Here is a 20,319-nt window from a genome sequence, read left to right on the forward strand (position 1 = left end):
ATTGTCAGAATGCTATTGACCACATTCCAAGAATCCTTGGTAACCTTATCAAGTGTACATTTATTTTCCTATCAATTTGCATCAAAGTACCACAAGTAAATGTTTATTAATGTGACCCACTGAAAACAACCATTGTGAAAGTGGCATGGCTCATAAAATTCAAATGGTACAAAGAAATGCAAGGAACATGGGTGCAAACAAAACTGAACGCAGGGTTGAATAGCCAGGGATTGAATTTGGACTACAAGGGACACTAGAGCTGGAGCTTAGACAGCACCCTCCAACCTGCAAAGGTAGTCAGTCCCTGCTCTGGCTGCACACACAGCAGGAACATTACTCTGAACTATGCATCTATTTTGCAGCCAGAGGCACAAAATTTCTTGTGGAGAAAAGAGCAGTCCAATAATCAGCTATTGTTCTCATATTCAACTGAGGCATGGTTTATGTACAGAAGAAAATCTACGCTGAACAACCCTGGAGCAAAAGCAATCCTCTGATGTTACAATCTAGAGTAGCTCCGAATTGAATAAAACAGTGGGATTAAGTGATGGCATAAGACTGCAATTTGACTGCAACCACAGTGAATGCACAGTCACCATTCTTGCTTTCAAACACCACAATGAAAGCCAATGTTGATTTTTGATGCAAGTGATTTATTTTTGCATTAGCTGGATACACTTGTGTCAAAGTAACAAGCATTCAGGATTTGATTCTGAAAATCTATTTACTCTAATATCTGTGGAAGTCAGCTAAAAATTAAAACAATTAGAGAAATTATGTTGTTGGCAGTCAACTACATGTCAAAATCCAAAGCTTACAGTCAAAATATTGTTTTCACAATATCAATTCTTAAAAAAACCAACAAGAACAGTGAAAAGCACAATTTTCAAAATGAAGGGAGCAATTGAACAATTGAAGGAGGCAGTTTCTAATTAGCTTACATTGACATTCTAATATGAATGCACATCGACAACAGCTCGAACAATTCCCATAAAGCAAAACTGTCGACTATATGAACAAAAAGGTTTGTTCCATTTTCCTCATTCTAATACCCCCACAAATTTGATCTCTTTTCGACTTACACTTTCTCAACATTTTCCAAACCTTGTTTAAATTTACCTGGAGAATCCTTTTCCACAAAGGCTGCAGATGTATGGTTTGTTGATGCCGCCTTCATGTGAGCGCACATGATAACTCATACGGTCCTTCCTCTTGAAGCGTTGCTGGCAAACGGGACACTCAAATGGTTTCTCATCCGAGTGGGAAAGTTTGTGCCGGTTAAGGTGATAAACATCACGAAATGCTTTTCCGCATAGTTCGCAGCCGTGATTCTTTTTCACTCGTCTATTGGCGTTCTTGCTGGTCGTTACACTCGAGGTGGTGCTGCTGGTGACAGTGGAGGTGGAAGGATCAGTTGAAGTCAGCATCCCTGCTACAGTTGACACTAATGTTGTAGTGGCACCAACTGCAGGCGCTGACGACATCAGCGACACCATGGTTGGCACTTTCTTGGGCCTTGACACCAATTTGATTCCAGTGTGGCATGATTCGTGTCGCCGGAGGTGATAACTGTCTCTAAAAGCCTTGCTGCAGTAACTGCAAATCACAGGTGTTCTGGTCTTCTCCTTCTTCTCTACTGTAGGTTTGGGTATTTCTTTGGGGTCAGGGGTTTTCGGAGCCTGAGGCAGAGCTGTTATCGGCGCTTGTTCACGTGGCTCAGTTGCTGAATGCAATATCGGCAGAAGGGTGTTCTGCACATGCTGCTGGTGCTGCTGTTGAGAGATATCAGCTGCCTATAAAACAGTGAAAATTAGCCAAACGTCATCATAAATCTTTATTGTACATGAAAACTCAATTACTTCCCAGGCTGAGAGATCAATAATCTCTGGTCAAACTCTCTTATGTTGGTTCCATAATTGCTAACAGCTTTGAATTTTCTCCACTTTAATTGTCCACCAGTAATTTCAGATGAATGATTACACTAAGGAAAATACCTGTTCCTACGGATTTGGGATACCTAAACCTGTAACTATTGATAAAAGCTCAATGGAATGCCGTCAGTTTTGACGTACACTGATACAAGTTTATTCATTTCCTAATTTAATGTCTTGCTTCTTAAGTTGTACTTGACACAGCATACCAATGAAGTTCTTTTGAAGTATCATCAAGAATCTGTAGGGAAACAATACAGTAAAAAATGAGGTCTGCAGACGCTGGAGATCACAGCTGCAAATGTGTTGCTGGTCAAAGCACAGCAGGCCAGGCAGCATCTCAGGAATAGAACAATACAGTCAATTTGTCCACAGCAAGTTTTCAAACAATGAAATAAACTAAAACAAGTCCATCTGCTGGAGGTTAATGAATGTTGACCAGGATACTGAATTTAATTCTGTCAAAATCTTTTCTATCAAATGAAATCAACAGAGGGTTCACAGTTTAATACTGCAGTTATTTGTATTGTATGGCTTGATACTCACAGCACAAAACAATTTTCTAACTTAAGTAGTTTTAAAAATTCAATAGAACCTTCCATAAGGAATAAGAACAGGAGTGGGCCATCCACCCCCTTGAACTGCCCCATCATTCAATAGAGTCATGGCTGATCTGACATTCCTCAAATCACTTTTTTGCCCTTTTTCCTTTGTCGTTGATTGCCTGACTGATCAAGAATATGTCTCAGCCTTAAATATACACAAGGAGTCTGCCCCCACAGCTCTCTGCGGCAAAGCAGTCCAAAGGCATTCAGCCCTCAGAAGTGTAGATCAATGTTAGCAGACACTTATGTATCCAACAGAACCCCACCAAACACCCTAGCTGAGGAACATGGGCATCTTCACCTTGAAGGACGATCAAGGAGTTTAAAATTTTTTTTTCTAATTTACTGTCAGAGAAGCAGATTCTGTTTTGGAGCATATTCACAGCTTCTCACATTTGGTTTCAGACCGTACATTATAACCAGAATATACTAAGTATGGATACTTGAACAAGATATTTGGAGGCTGCAATGGAGCTGTGGCATAGTTTAAAATAATCATTCAGTGCTAAAATACAGAGAGTGCTCTCAGAGCGAAGATGAGAATTTTGCCTTCAACAACTGTGCGGGAGTCATTTTCACCAATAATAATGTGGATATAATGGGTCTTTAAAAATTAAGAATAAAGCAACTCACTACTTCCTGGTGTTGGTTCCCTCATGGCTAGCCCTGCATCACCCTGGCAACAATGTCCTTCACTACCTCGTTAATGGTTGCTTTTTGCAGCCATTTCTTGTGGTAAACACTGAGGTATCCCAGTAGAGTACAGTTTCTACTCATGCTTTGTTCAGTGATTTGAGCAAATAATTTCCAACTTGGATTGGGAAGGAGAGGGGGATACGTCAGGAAGCTTCCCTGATATAGGGCTTTTGCCCAAAACGTCGATTGTCCTGCTCCTCGGATGCTGCCTGACCTGCTGTCCTTTTTCAGCACCACACTCTCAACTTCCTTAATCTTGACAGAACTAAAGCCATGAAATTTGATGTTGATGACTCTCTAGGTCGCTTCCATCACAATGTACCACTGCAGATCTATATGACGGATCTTTCTGGAGGCCAGTAAATTGCTGATTGTTAGTTATGACAAAATGCGTACGTTGGAAGATGATGACAGTATGCTGTATAAAGGCCACCCATAACATAATAAGAAAGGTGCTGGTTGTTCTTACAGAATCATCAGCCATGTCAAACTATTACACGACCAACATCACTTACCACTGTAGGCAGAAAAGCAAAAGGTGATAAAAGTAGACTGTGGGGAACAGAGGGACTCGCACCATTAAAATTGTGTCAATGTGTTCATTTCCCACCTGCAATGACTACTTTCTGCAGTGAGATCCAACATGAACCTTTTAAGCAGGTGAAGTGACTTACAATCATTGAATGTTGACAAAATACAATCAGAATGAAAATGTTGTAATGTAGCTGCAACCAAAATCAAAGTATAAGTATTCAAATAATATTTTATTAATAATTGAAATGGCAGTGTTCCAGGAGTTTTTAAATCAATTGTTCCTGATATGTGAGGGATGTTGACAAGATCAACATTTTTGGCAATCCTTAATTGCCCTTTTATGCTAGTTCTGCTCCTCAAGTGTCATAGAACCTGTTGCAACAACATCAGCTCTTTTTACAGAAAATAGAAGAATGTTACTCAATGAGATTGACACTTTTATCAGTAGACACTTGCTCAGTCCCTGTTACGGTGCTACAATGTTTTTAGGATCATTGGGCTGCAGATTTGTTAGGAGCCATGAACACAGCTCATTATTATGATACAAGGTACACATGGTATGCAAGAACAAAACAAGATTGATGGGTTTGACATGACAAATTCTGAGGGGTTATTTCCTCTTGTGGCAGATATCCAGGACTAGGGGGTACAGTTTACAATGAAGCACTTCCAATTTGAGACAGTGATGAGGAGGAATTTCTTTGTTCAGCATCATTGGTGTTTGGAAGTCTCTTCCCTTTTTATATATTCAGGCTTGTGTTAAGACACATTTCTGACCTATGAGGGTGGGGGAGAGATTTGAGGCAGGAATATAGAGTGAAGACCACTATCAGATCAGCCATGACCTTAATCACTGGCAGGGCAGGCTCAAGGAACTATATGGTCTGTTCCTTCTCCTTGTATCTTATGATCTAACAAACTGGTGTTACTATATTGCACCCATTAACAGCTTGGCTCACAATCATTATCTAAGCTGATAGAGGGGTAAAAATACTCAAATAAGGTACAATTAGTTGCCAGCACTTGTGGAAACGCACTCCGAAAACAGTTTTTATTTTGATGAGAGTTTGAAGGCTGACCATAAAACCATTATCCAAGAAACTGGAGCAGGAGTAGGCTGTTCAATAGAAACATGGCTGATCCGACATTCTTTATGTCCACTTTCCTGGCATTTCCACACAATCTTTGGTTCCCTGACTGATCAAGAAACTACTTCAGTCTTAAATAATCACAAGGACTGCACCTCCACAGCTCTCTATGGCAAGGAGTTCCAAGACTCCCAGAAATTGGCATCCCTTTATTCTGAGGAAATGCTGTCTGGAGCTAGATTCTCCTATGAGGGGGAAACATCTTCTCAGCATTTACCTTGTCAAGTCCCTTAAGAATCTTATATGTTACTATATATCCTACATGAGATCACGTCTCATTCTTCAAAACTCCAGCAATTACAGCCCCAACCTGTTTAGCCTTTGCTCATAAGAAATCCCTCCATGCCAGACAGCATCCCAGTGAATCTTCTCTGAATTGCCTCCAACAAAATGACAGACAGAAGTTGGTACTGCAGATGCTGGAGGTTAGAGTCAAGGTTAGAGTGGTGGTGGAAAAGCACAGGTCAGGCAGCATCCAAGGAGCAGAAAAATAGATGTTTCAGGCAAAAGCCTTTAATCAGGAATGAGGTTTCATTTTCTTGCTCCTCGGATGCTCCTCACCTGCTGCGCTTTTCCAGCACCACTCTAGTCTTGACTCCACCAAAATCATATCTTTGCTTAAATAAGGAGACCACTGCAAAAAAAAACTGTTCACAGTACTCCAGATGTGGTCTCAGCAGTACAGTTGGCAGTAAGACTGCACTGTTTTGGGTCTACTGTTGTTTGTCATTTGTATAAATGACCTGGACGAGGGCACAGAAGGATGGGGTAGTAACTTTGCAGATGACACTAAGGTTGGTAGAGTTGTAGCTAGTGACAAAGAACGTTGCAGGTTACAGAAAGACATAGATAAGCTGCAGAACTGGGATGAGAGGTGGCAAATGCGGAGTTTAATGAGGTGATTCACTTTGGAAGGAGTAACAGGAATGCAGAGTATTGGGCTAATGCTAAGATTCTTGGTAGTGTAGATGAGCAGACACATAGGTACATAGATCCTTGAAAGTTACCACACAAGTTGATAAGATTGTTAAGAAGGCATAGGGAGTGTTAGTAGAGGGGTTGAGTTTTGGAACCATGAGCTCATATTGCAACTGTACAAAATTCTGGTGTGGCCACATTTAGAATATTGTATATCATTCTGATCACCACATTATAGGAAGGGTACACAGGAGAATTACTAGGATGTTGCCTGGTATGGAGGGAAGGTCTTATGAGGAAAGACTGAGAGACTTGAGGCTGTTTTCATTAGAGAGAAGGTGGTTGAGAGGTGACTTTATTAAGGCATATAAGATAATCAGAGGGTTAGACAGATTGGACAGTGAGAGCCTTTTACCTTGGTTGACGATAGCTAGCACGAGGGGACATAGCCTTAAATTCAGGGGTGATAGATATAGGTCAGACGCCAGAAGCAGTTTGTTTACTCAGAGTAGTAGGGGCACGGAATGCACTGCCTACAACAGTAGTAGACTCACCAACTTTAAGAGCATTCAAATGATCATTGGATAGGTACATGGACGAGAATGGAATAGTGTAAATTAGGTGGGCTTCAGATTAGTTCCACAGGTCGGCACAACATCAAGGGCCAAAGGGCCTGTACTGCGCTGTAATGTTCTATGCTCCATTCCTATTCTCCAAACTCCATTAAATAAGAGCCAACATTGCATTTGCCTTCTGATTACCTGCAGAACTTGAGTCCTAGTGAGATATTAAAGGGTTAATTATCTCTACTGACCTGCAGAAAATTGAATATCCTGAGGCTAAGGTGGGATGTCTCAGTCTTACAGATAGAATGTAAGGAATTTACATTCCCATCCCTTGCCATTCAGAACCATTTGCATGGCAATTTCCTATTATTCAGAAGCCAATTTACATTGTCATCTCCTACTACTTACAGTTTCATCCCCTATTCAGAAATTAATAAGAACATTATGGTTGCAATTTTGACTACTCCCTGTAGTTAAACAAAATGATTCACAATGGATTTGACCATTAAGGGATGAGTCACATTACATTGTTTCTGGAAATGATACGGTCACTGCATTGTGTCTTGAGTGGCACGTGACTGGGGGTTGTCTTGTGGGCATTACTGGCTGTAAGGTAAAGATTTTGTATAAAGATAGAACTGTTTCCTTTTTTCAGAGAGACCTTTCGACATGCTTTGCAAGCATAGCAAACAATGTTAAGAGTTTCTCCAAGGTTTGTATCGTATTGGCTTAATAAAATTTGGTTGTTGTTCACAGAAGTTAGTGAATTGCAGTAGCATCAAGTGCGTAAGAATCTCTCAAGAAAAAAAAACTTAACACGCGTTCTCTCTATTTCATGTGTAAGTACCCCACGTCCTTTGTGTTGCAGTTTTCTGCAGTTGTTTCCAATTTTAATAGTATTCTGTTCTTTTGTTCTCCCTTCCAAAATGAACAACTTCACATTTTCCCAATTATACCCTATTGTCAACATTTTGCCCATTTACTTAATCTATCAATACCTCTCTGTAAACTGTTTGTATCCCTCTCCCCACCCTCCTCTAGCTTATCTCTCCACGCTTCAGGCTCACTGCCTTTATTCCTGATGAAGGGCTTTTGCCCGAAACGTCGATTTCGCTGCACTTTGGTTGCTGCCTGAACTACTGTACTCTTCCAGCACCACTGATCCAGAATCTCGTTTCCAGCATCTGCAGTCATTGTTTTTACCTTGCATCCCTCTCCAACCTGCCTTTCTATCTATTTTTAATGTTGTGCACAAACTTGGTTACAGTACCTTTACTTCCTTCCTTCAAGTCATTTATATATATTGTAAACTATCAAAATCCTAGCATTGAGTTCCTGTGGACCCCCACTGTTCACGGATCACCAACCTGAAAAAGAACCTCTTACCCCACTCGTTTCCTGCACACAAACCAATTTTCTGTCCATGCCAATATACTACCGCCAACACGGTGGACTCTTGTCTCATAACTTAACCTTTGTGAGGTTCGCCAAATACCTTGTGGAAGTCCAAATACAAACACATCTGCCCTGTCTGGAGAAAAGACCAGTAGGTGCTTCATGTTACTAGACAACATTAATAGAATGAAGCAAACAAAGTATAATTTTGACCATGAAAATGCCACACCTTTAGAAGCTTTGAAAGGTCACTGAACCCAAATTCTGCTTCTTCTCCATAGATTTGCCAGATCTGCTGAATTGCTCCAGCAATTCTTTTTTTAAATTAAAGAATCTTGCTTGGTCATAACATAATTAAGATTTGTAGCTGTTACGCTTATGAAAAATACATGCTGTTTGTGCAGATTAATGTCCTGTAATCACAAGTGAGGAATGCAGGTTTCTGACTTGTGCCAAGATATTCTTAGCAATTTAAAGCATTGCCCAAGCCTGGGGCTGAGAGAAGCAACCTGACATAATTCTCCTGCGCTTATGCAATGAAGGAGTTTTAACCTGTGTGCAAGAACTTTCAATAAGATAGCTTACTATTTTTCATAACAACAGCAGGAGGAATGAAGAGAATATGTGAGTTTTTCAACAATCTGCACACAATGGTTCAGGCAGCATCCGAAGTGCAGCAAAATCGACGTTTCGGGCTAAAGCCCTTCGTCAGGAATAAAGATTGGTAAAAACAATGACTGCAGATGCTGGAAACCAGATTCTGGATCAGTGGTGCTGGAAGAGCACAGCAGTTCAGGCAGCATCCCAAGTGCAGCGAAATCGACGTGAAGGGCTTTAGCCTGAAACGTCGATTTCACTGCACTTGGGATGCTGCCTGAACTGCTGTGCTCTTCCAGCACCACTGATCCAGAATCTGGTTTCCAGCATCTGCAGTCATTGCTTTTACCAATCTGCACACAAGTTGAGTCAGTGAACTTGCGTCACAACAAAACTACATTAACAGGGTAAACAGCCAGTGCTTATATATAATGACATTGCCAAAGAGTTGGAAAGCTGACGTTACACTGGGATATCCATCTAAAAAGACTTCAGTGTTGAAGGCCAGTAGTTTCCTGTTTACTAGCATTGCTAAGTGTGTGTGGATTTTGCATAGTTTGCATTTCTGTTATCAAAATACTGTTCATTCCCCTGCCTAACACAACATTCAGCTGTCCAAATATGTTTGATCTTCCCTAGAAAGTCCAGTGAACAAAAAAATGATCCTCTCAAAGGATAGTTAATTGGACAGAGTTTCAGACCAAACAATAAACATTATGTAGCAAAATTAAGCCAGGGCTAGGCTAGAGAATTCAGAAATATTAAAACTGTACAAACTGAACAAATGAAATTATAAATTTCAAAAAATATCAAAGCCAATCAAGGAAAAATCAAGAATTTCTTTCAACACATCTGAATCAAAAAATTGTAGTGCATACAGTCACCTAGCCAGCTTCTCTAGCTTAGCATCAACAATTCTTTCCCTGCCTAATTTTTATTCCCTCTCTTCGCCAGGATCCATCTCCACTTACCTGCTTACTCCATACTCATTCCTTCCTCACTCCATCATCATCAGCATAAAGACCACTTTTTCTTAGTTGCTAAAAGATCTGAAGAAAGACCACTTGACTCAAAATGTTAACTCTTTTCTCTCTACAGATGTTGCCAGACTAAGTCATAGAGTTATACAGCGTGGAAATAGACCCTTTGGTTGCCAACTGGATACAAAATTGGCTTAATGATATGAGACAGAAGGTGGTGGTGGAGGGCTGTTTTTTGGACTGGAGGCGTGTGACCAGAGTCATTCCATAGGGATTGGTGCTAGGTTCACTGTTATTTGGCATTATATGAAGGATTTGAATGAGAATATAGTAGGCATGGTTAGCAAATTTGTGGATGACACCAAAATTTGTGGTGTTGTAGACAGTAAGAAAGGTTATCTAAAACCACAAAGGGATCTTAACCAATTGGGCTGGGAAGTGGCAAATGGAGTTTAATTTAGATAAATATGAGGTGTTGTTTGCCTAACTAAAATACAAGGGCAGCGCTTAACAGTTAATGGGGAGTGTGGTAGAACAGAGACCTAGGGGTTCAGGGGTCATGGTTCATTGAAAGTTCCATCACAAGAAGAGGAGCAGTTAAGGAGGCATTTAGCATGTTTGCCTTCATTGCTCAGAGCACTTAAAATAGGAGTTGGAACATCATGTTGCAGTTGTACAGGACGTTTGTGAAGCCAATTTTGGAGTACTGTGCATCATTCTGATCATCCTGGGAGGATATTATTAAATTAGAGTGGGTGCAGAAAAGATGGACAAGGGTATTACTGGGCTTGGATGGTTTGAGTTTTGAGGAGAGGCTGGATCAGCTGGGACCTTTTTCATTAGAGCGCTGGAGGTTGAGGGGTGATCTTATAGAGGTTTATAAAAATCACGAGGGCCAATGGATAAGGCGAACAACAAAGATCTTCTTGCTGAGTTTGTCCAGGAATTTCTGTTTTCATGTGCTTCATGTCAACAAACTGGTCAGCCAATGTATACGTATTCGTTGTTTGAGAGTATCTTGACAAGTTGTAATGCCCAAAACTACAGTAGAGTCATAGTCATAGAGATGTATAGCATGGAAACAGACCCTTTGGTCTAACCTGTCCTCGCCGACCAGATATCCCAACCCAATTTAGTCCCAACTGCCAGCACCCGGCCCATATCCCTCCAAACCCTTCCTATTCATATACCCATCCAAATGCCTCTTAAACATTGCAATTGTACCAGCCTCCACCACATCTGCTGGCAGCTCATTCCTTACACGTACCACCCTCTGTGTGAAAACGTTGCCCCTTAGGTCTCCTTTATATCTTTCCCCTCTCACCTTAAACCTATGCCCTCTCGTTCTGGACTTCCCCACCCCACGGAAAGACTTTGCCTATTTATCCAATCCATGCCCCTCATAATTTTATAAAACCTTTATAAGGTCACCCCTCAGCCTCCGACGCTCCAGGGAAAACAGCCCCAGCCTGTTCAGCCGCTCCCTGTAGTTCAGACCCTCCAACCCTGGCAACATCCTTGTAAATCTTTTCTGAACCCTTTCAAGTTTCACAACACCTTCACTGCTTTCTCCAGCAACCAAGTCAATTTCACAGCAAATACAAAAATAAACATCAGACACATCGAAGAAAATTCATACGTGGTCAGTCTCAAACTTTAAGTGCTGCAACTCATCAGAATTCGTATTAAAAATATAGAAAGTCCAAATAATGGTCATAAAAGCATCTATAATAGCAAGTTGAAGTGCTCAGATTAAATTATGAGAATAAAGCACAGGTTTTTACATCCAAAGGCCAAACTACAATGTCAGTACACAAAAACATATTGCTGGAGAAACTCAGTGGATCTGACAGCGTTCATGGAGAGAAAACAGTTAATGTTGAGTCCAGTGACCCTTCTTCACAATGATGTGCAACCACAGTATACCAGTTGTGCTATTTCTTTCATTTCTCTTCTACACTGAAAGCTCTGACTTCTGTTGCAGTCTCATGCTACAATATCATCCCTAAATGGGTCATTCCTCACCCAGATAGCAAGGCATTCAAACCACAAAGAAATCAGAGTCGAGACAAAACACAGATAAGTGCAGAGCTGGGCTGAGAGGTGACAAATTGAGTTTAATGCAGACAAGTCTGAGGTGATTCACTTTGGTCAGAGTAACCAGAATGCAAAGTACAGGGCTAATGGTAAGATTCTTGGTAGTGTAGATGAGCAGAGAGATCTTGGTGTCCATGTACACAGATCCTTGAAATTTGCCACCCAGGTTGACAGGGTTGTTAAGAAGGCATACAGTGTTTTAGCTTTTATTAATAGAGGGATCGAGTTCCGGAACCATGAGGTTATTCTGCAGCTGTACAAAACTCTGGTGCGGCTGCATTTGGAGTATTGTGTACATTTCTGGTCACCGCAATATAAGGAGGATGCGGAAGCTTTGGAAAGGGTGCAGAGGAGATTTACTGGGATGTTGCCTGGTATGGAGGGAAGGTCTTACAAGGAAAGGCTGAGGGACTTGAGGCTGTTTTCGTTAGAGAGAAGGAAGTTGACAGGTGACTTAATAGAGACATAAAAGATAATCAAAGGGTTAGGTAGGGTGGACAGGGAGAGCCTTTTTCCAAGTATGGTGACGGCGAGCATGAGGGGGCATAGCTTTAAATTGGGGGGGGGGGGGGGGGGGGGGAAGTGATAGGACAGATGTCAGAGGTAGTTTCTTTACTCATAGTAGTAAGGGTATGGAATGCTTTGCCTGCAACGGTAGTAGATTCGCCAGCTTTAAGGACATACAAGTTGCCATTGGACAAGCATATGGACGTACATGGAATAGTGTAGGTTAGATGGGCTTCAGATTGGTATGACAGGTCAGCACAACATCGAGGGCTGAAGGGCCTGTACTGTGCTGTAATGTTCTATGTTCTCTCACTGACAGCTACACAAAGCTGTTTTCAGGACTGCCTGGCAAATGTTTCCCTCTGCCGAGTCCAGCTGGAATGTTCCTACTGATCAGCCCAGGCTGAGATGAACAGAGACAAATCACTGTCCCTCAGATATTTTGTTGATGCATCTTGCTAGTTACGTACTGAACCATCAGGGAATTTATCACATTACCATCAAACTAGATACTTCTACAATGAATAGCTGTTCAGTTCCTAGGTGTGAATGCAATACACACCAAACTTTTATTGTTGTTGCTAATGTATTTTGCCAATTTCACTGTAGTGCAGCTCTCAGGATTGCTGTATTACTGAAGGTGGTGTTTATCAAATAAACATAAAGCTAAGGTTGGCTTTCTATGTTTATTCTGACAGACATTCCTGATAAAGGGTTGATATCCGAAACATTGATTCTCCTGCTCCTTGGATGCTGCCTGACCAGCTGTGCTTTTCCAGCACGATTAAAATACCCTGACAATATCTGAAGTTGTAAAAGAAGGCCAGCTAACACTTCTCCCTCAAACAGCCAAATCAAAAGCAGATTAAAGAATCATTTATCCCATTATTGTTTATATATGACTGTAGTCTTTCTGAAATGGCTCCCACATTTGCCTACATACTAACTACAAGCTACACCTTGTACTTCAAAAGTGCACAGGATAAAATTCCTCTTTTTTATATCCTGCTTACCCAAGTGTCAACACTTCTTCCCTTCATACATCATTTGTGAGACTTGTATTTATGCAGCACCTTTTGTAATCACCAGATGCCCAAAACACTTTACAAGCAATAAAGTACTTTCTGAAGTGTAGTCTCACTTGTCAGAGACACAGCAGCTAAGGGGCACACAGCAAATTCTCACAAACAGTAATGTGATAATGACCAGATAATCTGTCACTGTTTGCTGTTGATGCTGTTTGAGGAACAGATGTTGACCAGGACACAGAGAACTCCCCTATATTTCTCTGAAATACTGAAATTCTTTGACATTTTCATGGCCACACAAGAGGCAAGTCAGGCCTCAGTTTAACATCTTGCCCAGAAGACCAATATGTAAATCAGTCTTGATTTTTGTGCTCAAGCCTTGGAGTAGGCTCCCAAACAGACACCCACTCCACTGCTTGTGAAATGGAACAACATACTGCTTGAGAAGAGTAGGATTGCTCTTATATTTGAAGATATGACCTCACTGGGACAAATAGGTTAACTCAATATCTAGCTGTATGATACTAATCTGGGACTACTTAACATGTCTAAAATAGTAACAATTCACATTTAAAACAAATGTTTCATTTTCCCTGCACTAATATCCCACAGTTGAGTACAAACTAAAATTAATTTTAATTCTAGATGTCACGTAAGTAATTGTCTGACATGCAAACCCATTTAACTAAAAATGAAAAGATCCGTCCCTTGGCCTTAATTCCAACTCAATAGAGATAACACACATATGTCTGGATTCCTGAGATGTGAGAATATAGAGTCATAGACACGTACAGCACGGAAACAGACCCTTCGGTCGGACTCATCCATGCCAACCAGATATCCCAACCCAATCTAGTCCCACCTACCAGCACCCGGCCCATATCCCTCCAAACCCTTCCTATTCATATACCCAACCAGATGCCTTTTAAATGTTGCAATTGTACCTGCCTCCACCACATCCTCTGGCAGCTCATTCCATCCACGTTATGCCCTCTGCGTGAAAAGGTTGCCTCTTAGGTCTCTTTTATATCTTTTCCCCCTCACCCTAAACCTATACCCTCCAGTTCTGGACTCCCCCACCCCAGGGAAAAGACTTTGTCTATTTATCCTACCCATGCACCTCATGATTTTAAAAACCTCTACAAAGTCACCCCTCAGCCTCTGACACCCCAGCCCCAGCATGTTCAGCCTCTCCCTCTAGCTCAAATCCTCCCACCCTGGCAACATCTTTGTAAATCTTTTCTGAACCCTTTCAAGTTTCACAACATCTTTCCGTTAGGAAGGAGACCAGAATTGCATGCAATATTCCAACAGTGGCCTAACCAATGTCCTGTACAGCCGCAACATAACCTCCCAACTCCTGTACTCAATACTCTGACCAACAAAGGAAAACATACCAAACACCTTCTTCACATTTTCATAAGAAAGATGGAGGTTGAGGGGGGACCTGATTGATGTCTACAAAATCATGAGGGGTTTGACAGGGTGGGTAGCAAGAAGATTTTTCCCCCCAGAGTGGGGGACTCAATTACAAGTTCAAGATGAGAGGGGAAAGGTTTAAGGGAGATATGCGTGGAAAGTTCTTTATGCAGAAGGTGGTGGATGCCTGGAACACGTTGCCAGTGGAGGTGGTTGAGGCAGACACGATAGTGTCATTTAATATGTATCTAGACAGATACATGAATGGGTAGAGATACAGATTCTTGGAAAATAGGTGACAGATTTCGATAAAGAACCTGGATCAGTGCAGGACTGGAGGGCCAAAGGGCCTGTTCCTGCGCTGTAATTTTCTTTGTTCCTCCATGTCGTCGGGTGGCTTGGATTCAGTGGTGTCACGAGAATAAAATCCCATTTTCTGGGTGAAAGAGATTAGAAACAGGCCCTTCAGCCCAACAAGTCCACACCGACCCTCCGAAGAGTAACCCACCCAGAACCATTCCCCTGTGACTAATGCACCTGATACTTTGGGCAATTTAGATTGGCCAATTTACCTGACATGAACATCTTTGGACTGTGGGAGGAAACCCACGCAGACCCGGGGAGAATGTGCAAACTCCACAAAGACAGTCACCTGAGGCTGGAATCGAACTTGGGACCCTGGTGCTGTGAGGCAGCAGTGCTAACCACTGAGCCACCATGCCGCCCATGAGCCACCTTTGCACCACTATTTAGGAATTAGACCTACAACTGTAATTATGGGCAACGAGTGAGAATGTATTCAGCCAATGTTGCAATACCTCCCACAACCCACAGATTAAACAGCTCAGTATCATTTGCACCAGGCATGTAATGAAGAAATATCATTTGGTCACAATACTAGAAAGTGAAGAGCCAGCAAACAAAAACCCAACATCTTCAGGATAGGGAATTCTCTACCGGGCAAAAAGTCTTTAAATTTGTGCACATTCATGCATACAACTAAATATCATAGTGGTTTCCAAAAGATTAGATGTATAAAGAAAATGTTGATGAGCAAAAAAAATGTTCCAATCACTCATTCATCCCTGACTTTAAAAGAAATAAAAGCATTAATGAGTTGGCACTAAATACTCACCTGAAGGTATTATCCTGAACTAAACAAAACAGCTGAATGGGATGTTGACATAATTAACTGATGCATGGTACTTTCGCATCTTTGAGAAACTGATGACTGCAAGTAGTGGAGAGTCAGCGTTGATAAAGTGTGGCACTGGAAAAAGCACTGCAGGTCAGGCAGCATCCGAAGATCAAGGCATTCAATGCTTTGGACATAATCCTTCTTCTGAACCGGGCAGGGAGAAGGGGGCAGCTTGGTGGTATGGCAGTACGTGGACGAAGGTAGGAGCTGATGGTGATCGGTTGGTAGAAGAGTGGAGCAGATAGGCAGGAAGGAAGGTGGATAGGTCAGTCAGGTCAAAAAGGCAGATCTGAGTTAAGAGGTTGGATCTGGGATGGGGTGGGGCTGGAGAAGAGATTTGGAAACTGGTGAATTCATTGTTCATGCCATGTGGTTGTAGGTTCCAGAGGCAGAAGATGAGGTGTTCCTCCTCCAAATTGTCCATTCTGGGCCTCCTCCACAAGGCCACCCACAGACTGGAGGAGGAACACCTCATCTTTCACTTTGGGAGCCTACAACCACGCAGCATGAACTCTGAATTCACCAGTTTCCAAAACTTTTGCTCCCTCATCCCATCCCAGATCCAATCCTCTAACTCAGATCCACCCTTTTGACCTGATCCACTTGTCCATCTTCCTTCCACAAATTAGCTCCACACTTCCACTTACCAATCACAATCACTTCCTACCTTCGCCCATTTATTGCTATCCCACCTACCCTTCCCCGAACCCCCCGACCCCCAAATTTATGTCTCAGCCCCCTGCCCAGTCCTGGATAAGGTGTATGTCTGAAACATTGACTCTCTTGTTTCTCTGATGCTGCCTGACCTATGGTGCCTTTTCCAGCACAATGCTTTATCAACTTTAGCATCTTTGTAGAGTAAAATCTTTATTGTTCAGCATGCACATGGAATAGCTGATGCTAGTGAATCAAAAATGAGTTACCTAAAGTTGTGTATTTTCAACTAATCCTGGGTGATCGTTCACAAAGCTGAGTGTTGAGATCTTGCAAGAAGTGAGGGTGCAGAGTGTGGGAATCTAGCAAGGGGTACTGAGGAAATACAGTACCATGGACAACTGCTATCCATATGTTTGACAACTTCTAACAGTTGAGTAGAACTTTTAATTTATTCACTTTATGTGGGTATCACTGGCTAGGCCAGCATTTAACACCCTGCCCTAATTGGTCAGGCAGCAGTTAAGAGTCAACCATATTTTTCAGAGTCTGGAAACACACAGAGGTCAGACCAGGTAAGGGTGGCAGATTTTCTTTCTTCAATTACATTAGTGAATCAGATGGATTTTTACAACAGTCAGTAGTTATGTGGTTGCTATTAGATTAGCTTTTTAATTCCAGGTTTTTCTATTGAATTCAAATTTTACCATCCGCCAAAGTGGGATTCCAATCTAAGTCCCTAGAACATTAGCCTGGAGTTCTAGATTACTAGCCCAGTAACATTAGAACTATTACCCACCTCCTTGATGGGGAATGGATTATTATTTGGATAATGTGCTATTTGAAAAAACCTAACACTGAAAAATGACTGGCATTTAAAAGAAACAAGCTGACAAAATTCCAGATTGTGGAGAATTCTAAACACAGAGCGCTTACTTTTTAAATAAAAAAATTATTCTTTGGATGCAGAAGTCCCTGGCTAGGACAGCTTTCTTGCTCATCCCTAACTGACCAGAGGGCAGTTAAGAGTCAACAGCATTGCTGTGGATCGGGTGTCACATGTAGGCCAGATCAGGTAAGGATGGCAGTTTCCTTCCCTAAAGAGATTAGTGAACCAATTGGGTTATTCCAACAATTGACAACGGATTGATGCTCATATTAGACTTCAGGCTCTCTGCCTGTGTTCCTGATGAAGGGCTTTTGCCCGAAACGTCGATTTTACTGCTCCTCGGATGCTGCCTGAACTGCCGTGCTTTTCTAGCATCACTCTAATCTAGACTCTGGTTTCCAGCATCTGCAGTCATTGTTTTTACTTAGCTCATATTAGACTCCCAATTCCAGATTTTAACCTGAATTCAAATTCTACCATTTGCTGTGCTATACCCAAATGTACCAAGCTGTTGGGTTCAAGCATAGTGATGCACTCTGCTGATACGGACAATCAGGCTCAGATGAAACATGGCAACTTGGATGAGGTACCAGAGACCAGACAACATGTATGAAACCATATCCCAAGCGCTCTCAGTACAACCTTCAGAAGGTGCCATAAAACTGGACAGCATCATGCTCTTAAAATGAACAGTAGCCACATTATGAAACCTAGTCACCTGCTGCAACCAAAAGCTAAGTAGCCTATTCCATCAATAGGACAACTAAGACCAGTTAACAAAGGAACACCTTTTTGTTCTCTTAATGCAGTAATCAACTTCTTTCACAACATTATACTAAAGTCTATAATAAAGCCAAAATTGTGTTAACTACTACTGCCAGCAACATGACAAATTAGGCACAGTCACCACCCAGTAAACCTCCACCCCTTCACCAAACTTAACATCTTTTTATCATCACAGACACATTGGTGCACCAGGTCTAACCACCATTCACCTTTTAATGGTGTTCCCTCATCAGTAGCAGGACTTTCAGCTTCCACTTTGGAGTCCTCTACCTAAGCCGTGCTTGGGTCACTTTATTTCCTTCCTTTAAAAATAAAAATCACAAACTAACTTCAGCCAGCGAAAGTCTTCTCAAGACCTGGTCACCCTGAACAATCCCTGCTTCCTGTCATACATGCCCCAACTCGCTCTTTGAAGCCTTGTCCTGCCCCCTCTTCCTCCTCCACCTCTCTACTTCTATTCATCACCTTCTTCACTCACATCCCAGCTCTCCTCTCTCTCCCATTGCTTGCCAGCTGTCTGAACAGCTTGACCCATCTTTACCTGTATGGTTGCACTATTGATTGGGTTGCCTAATATTAGGAACAGAAGAAAGACATCAGCCCCTCAAATGTGAACCTCTGGCATTCAATGTCATGATGATTGGTGTACAATCTAACACCACATACCCAACTTTAAATTTCTCAGTTAAAGTTAAAAGCTGAAGAGTTCCAGCATTGTTTCATCCTATTCTTCACTCCTGAGTTGCTTGACTTCAATGTCGAGACCAGCCCGCACACCTGGACTTCTCGGTCAGTGGAAATAGTTTCCTTATCTGCTCCCCTTAAAATCTTTAAAACTCTGTTCAAATTATCTGAATCTTTTAAATTACAGAGAATACAACCATGGTTTGTATAATCCCTCCAATATCTCAGTAATCACCTCTAGCTCTGCAACCCTCATATCCACTCATCCAATTCTGACCCCTTCAGCATTCCTGATTTTAATTCTTCCACCATTGATCGTTATAGCCCCATAGTTGTCAAGATCCTAACCTCTGGAATTTCTTTCCTGAACCTCCATGAATCTTTCCAGACACTCATTCTGAACAGCTACCTCTTTGACCAGCCTGTCCTAGTTTTACCGTAGGTGCCTCAATGTCCAGTTTTGTTTGCTAATCACTCCTGTTAGGATCTTGGGGAGGCTTTACTGCATTAAAGATAAAAGGTGCCATTGAATATTTTATTTCTTGCTGAGATGTGGTTCAATGTGACAGCTCAGCAGTTATTCTTTTAGGGCTATGAAAGGAGATGTCAGCAAGCTATCGGTTCATAAGGAAAATCACTAATAAGCCCTATTCTGTCCTCACTCTGCATACACATGGGTGCATGCTTATCAGGAAATGCTGGTTAAGGTTTCATTGAAACCCCGATAGTTTTTTCCTCTCTAACTTAGGAGCAATGAGACTCTCCACTAGAGTCCCTACTTCAGTTGAAATTAATCACAAATATTGGGGTTGGGACAAACATGAGACACAGAGCACTCAAGCTTCCTCAGAAGAAGTCAATTTCACTGTCTCCGAGAGTTTTTGCCAGACAGCATTAACCAGACACCAAAGTCCAGTTGCTGAGCCCACAAAAAGATTGGCCATGATCTCATTGATTGGGGGAGCAGGCTCAAAGGTCCGAACGGTCTACTCCTGCTCCTAGTTCTTGTGTTCTATCAATGCAGTGGTCTCCAAATTTATTCTCCACTGTCAGCTCACTTTTAGGCTTGAAAACTGCCGTAAGCCTCAGTGAGAAATGAGAGAGTGTGAAAGCCTATTCGAGCAAAAGCACGACTGTAGAAACTTGACTGGAGCTCCATAGCAGCCATCCCTGCCTCAGATCTTGCAATGCCAAACATTTAGCTCATGACCTCCGTGGTACTGACAAGTATCATTCCTGATGAAGGGCTTATGCCCGAAACGTCGAATTTCCTATTCCTTGGATGCTGCCTAACCTGTTGTGCTTTAACCAGCAACACATTTTCAACAAGTATCATGCACTATGCAAGTGTAGAAATGTGCAGGATCTTATATGAACGCTGTGCTGGAACAATTATTTACTTTAAACGTAAACCTAAAGGACCCTATACCAACAACGAGCAAATCAAACGTCATTTACAAAACACTATGCAAGGACTACATTGGACAGACAGACAGAAAACAAGCCACCAGGATACACGAACACCAACTAGCCACCAAAAAACATGACTATCCCCAGTACCCTTACATACAGATGGAGGAGGACACCAATTCAACTGGGTCAACACATCCATGCTAGAACAGGCTAAACAGACACATGCACAGGAATTCCGAGAGGCCTGACATTCAAACCAGAACTCCATCAACAC

General features: G+C 41.9%; 1 protein-coding gene across 4 annotated transcripts in view; it reads right to left on the reverse strand.

Annotated features, from left to right (window-relative positions):
* Positions 1 to 20,319, reverse strand: part of LOC132830314 (vascular endothelial zinc finger 1-like) — a 42,481-nt gene that overhangs the window by 19,574 nt on the left and 2,588 nt on the right. For all 4 annotated transcript variants that reach the window (XM_060847912.1, XM_060847909.1, XM_060847911.1 and 1 more), the window contains exon 2: positions 1,120 to 1,793. In XM_060847912.1, coding sequence (XP_060703895.1) covers positions 1,120 to 1,793 — 674 coding nt within the window. The remainder of the gene's footprint in view (positions 1 to 1,119; positions 1,794 to 20,319) is intronic.

Source organism: Hemiscyllium ocellatum, chromosome 31, assembly GCF_020745735.1.
Source record: "Hemiscyllium ocellatum isolate sHemOce1 chromosome 31, sHemOce1.pat.X.cur, whole genome shotgun sequence".
In the NCBI taxonomy this organism is placed as follows: Eukaryota; Metazoa; Chordata; class Chondrichthyes; order Orectolobiformes; family Hemiscylliidae; genus Hemiscyllium; species Hemiscyllium ocellatum.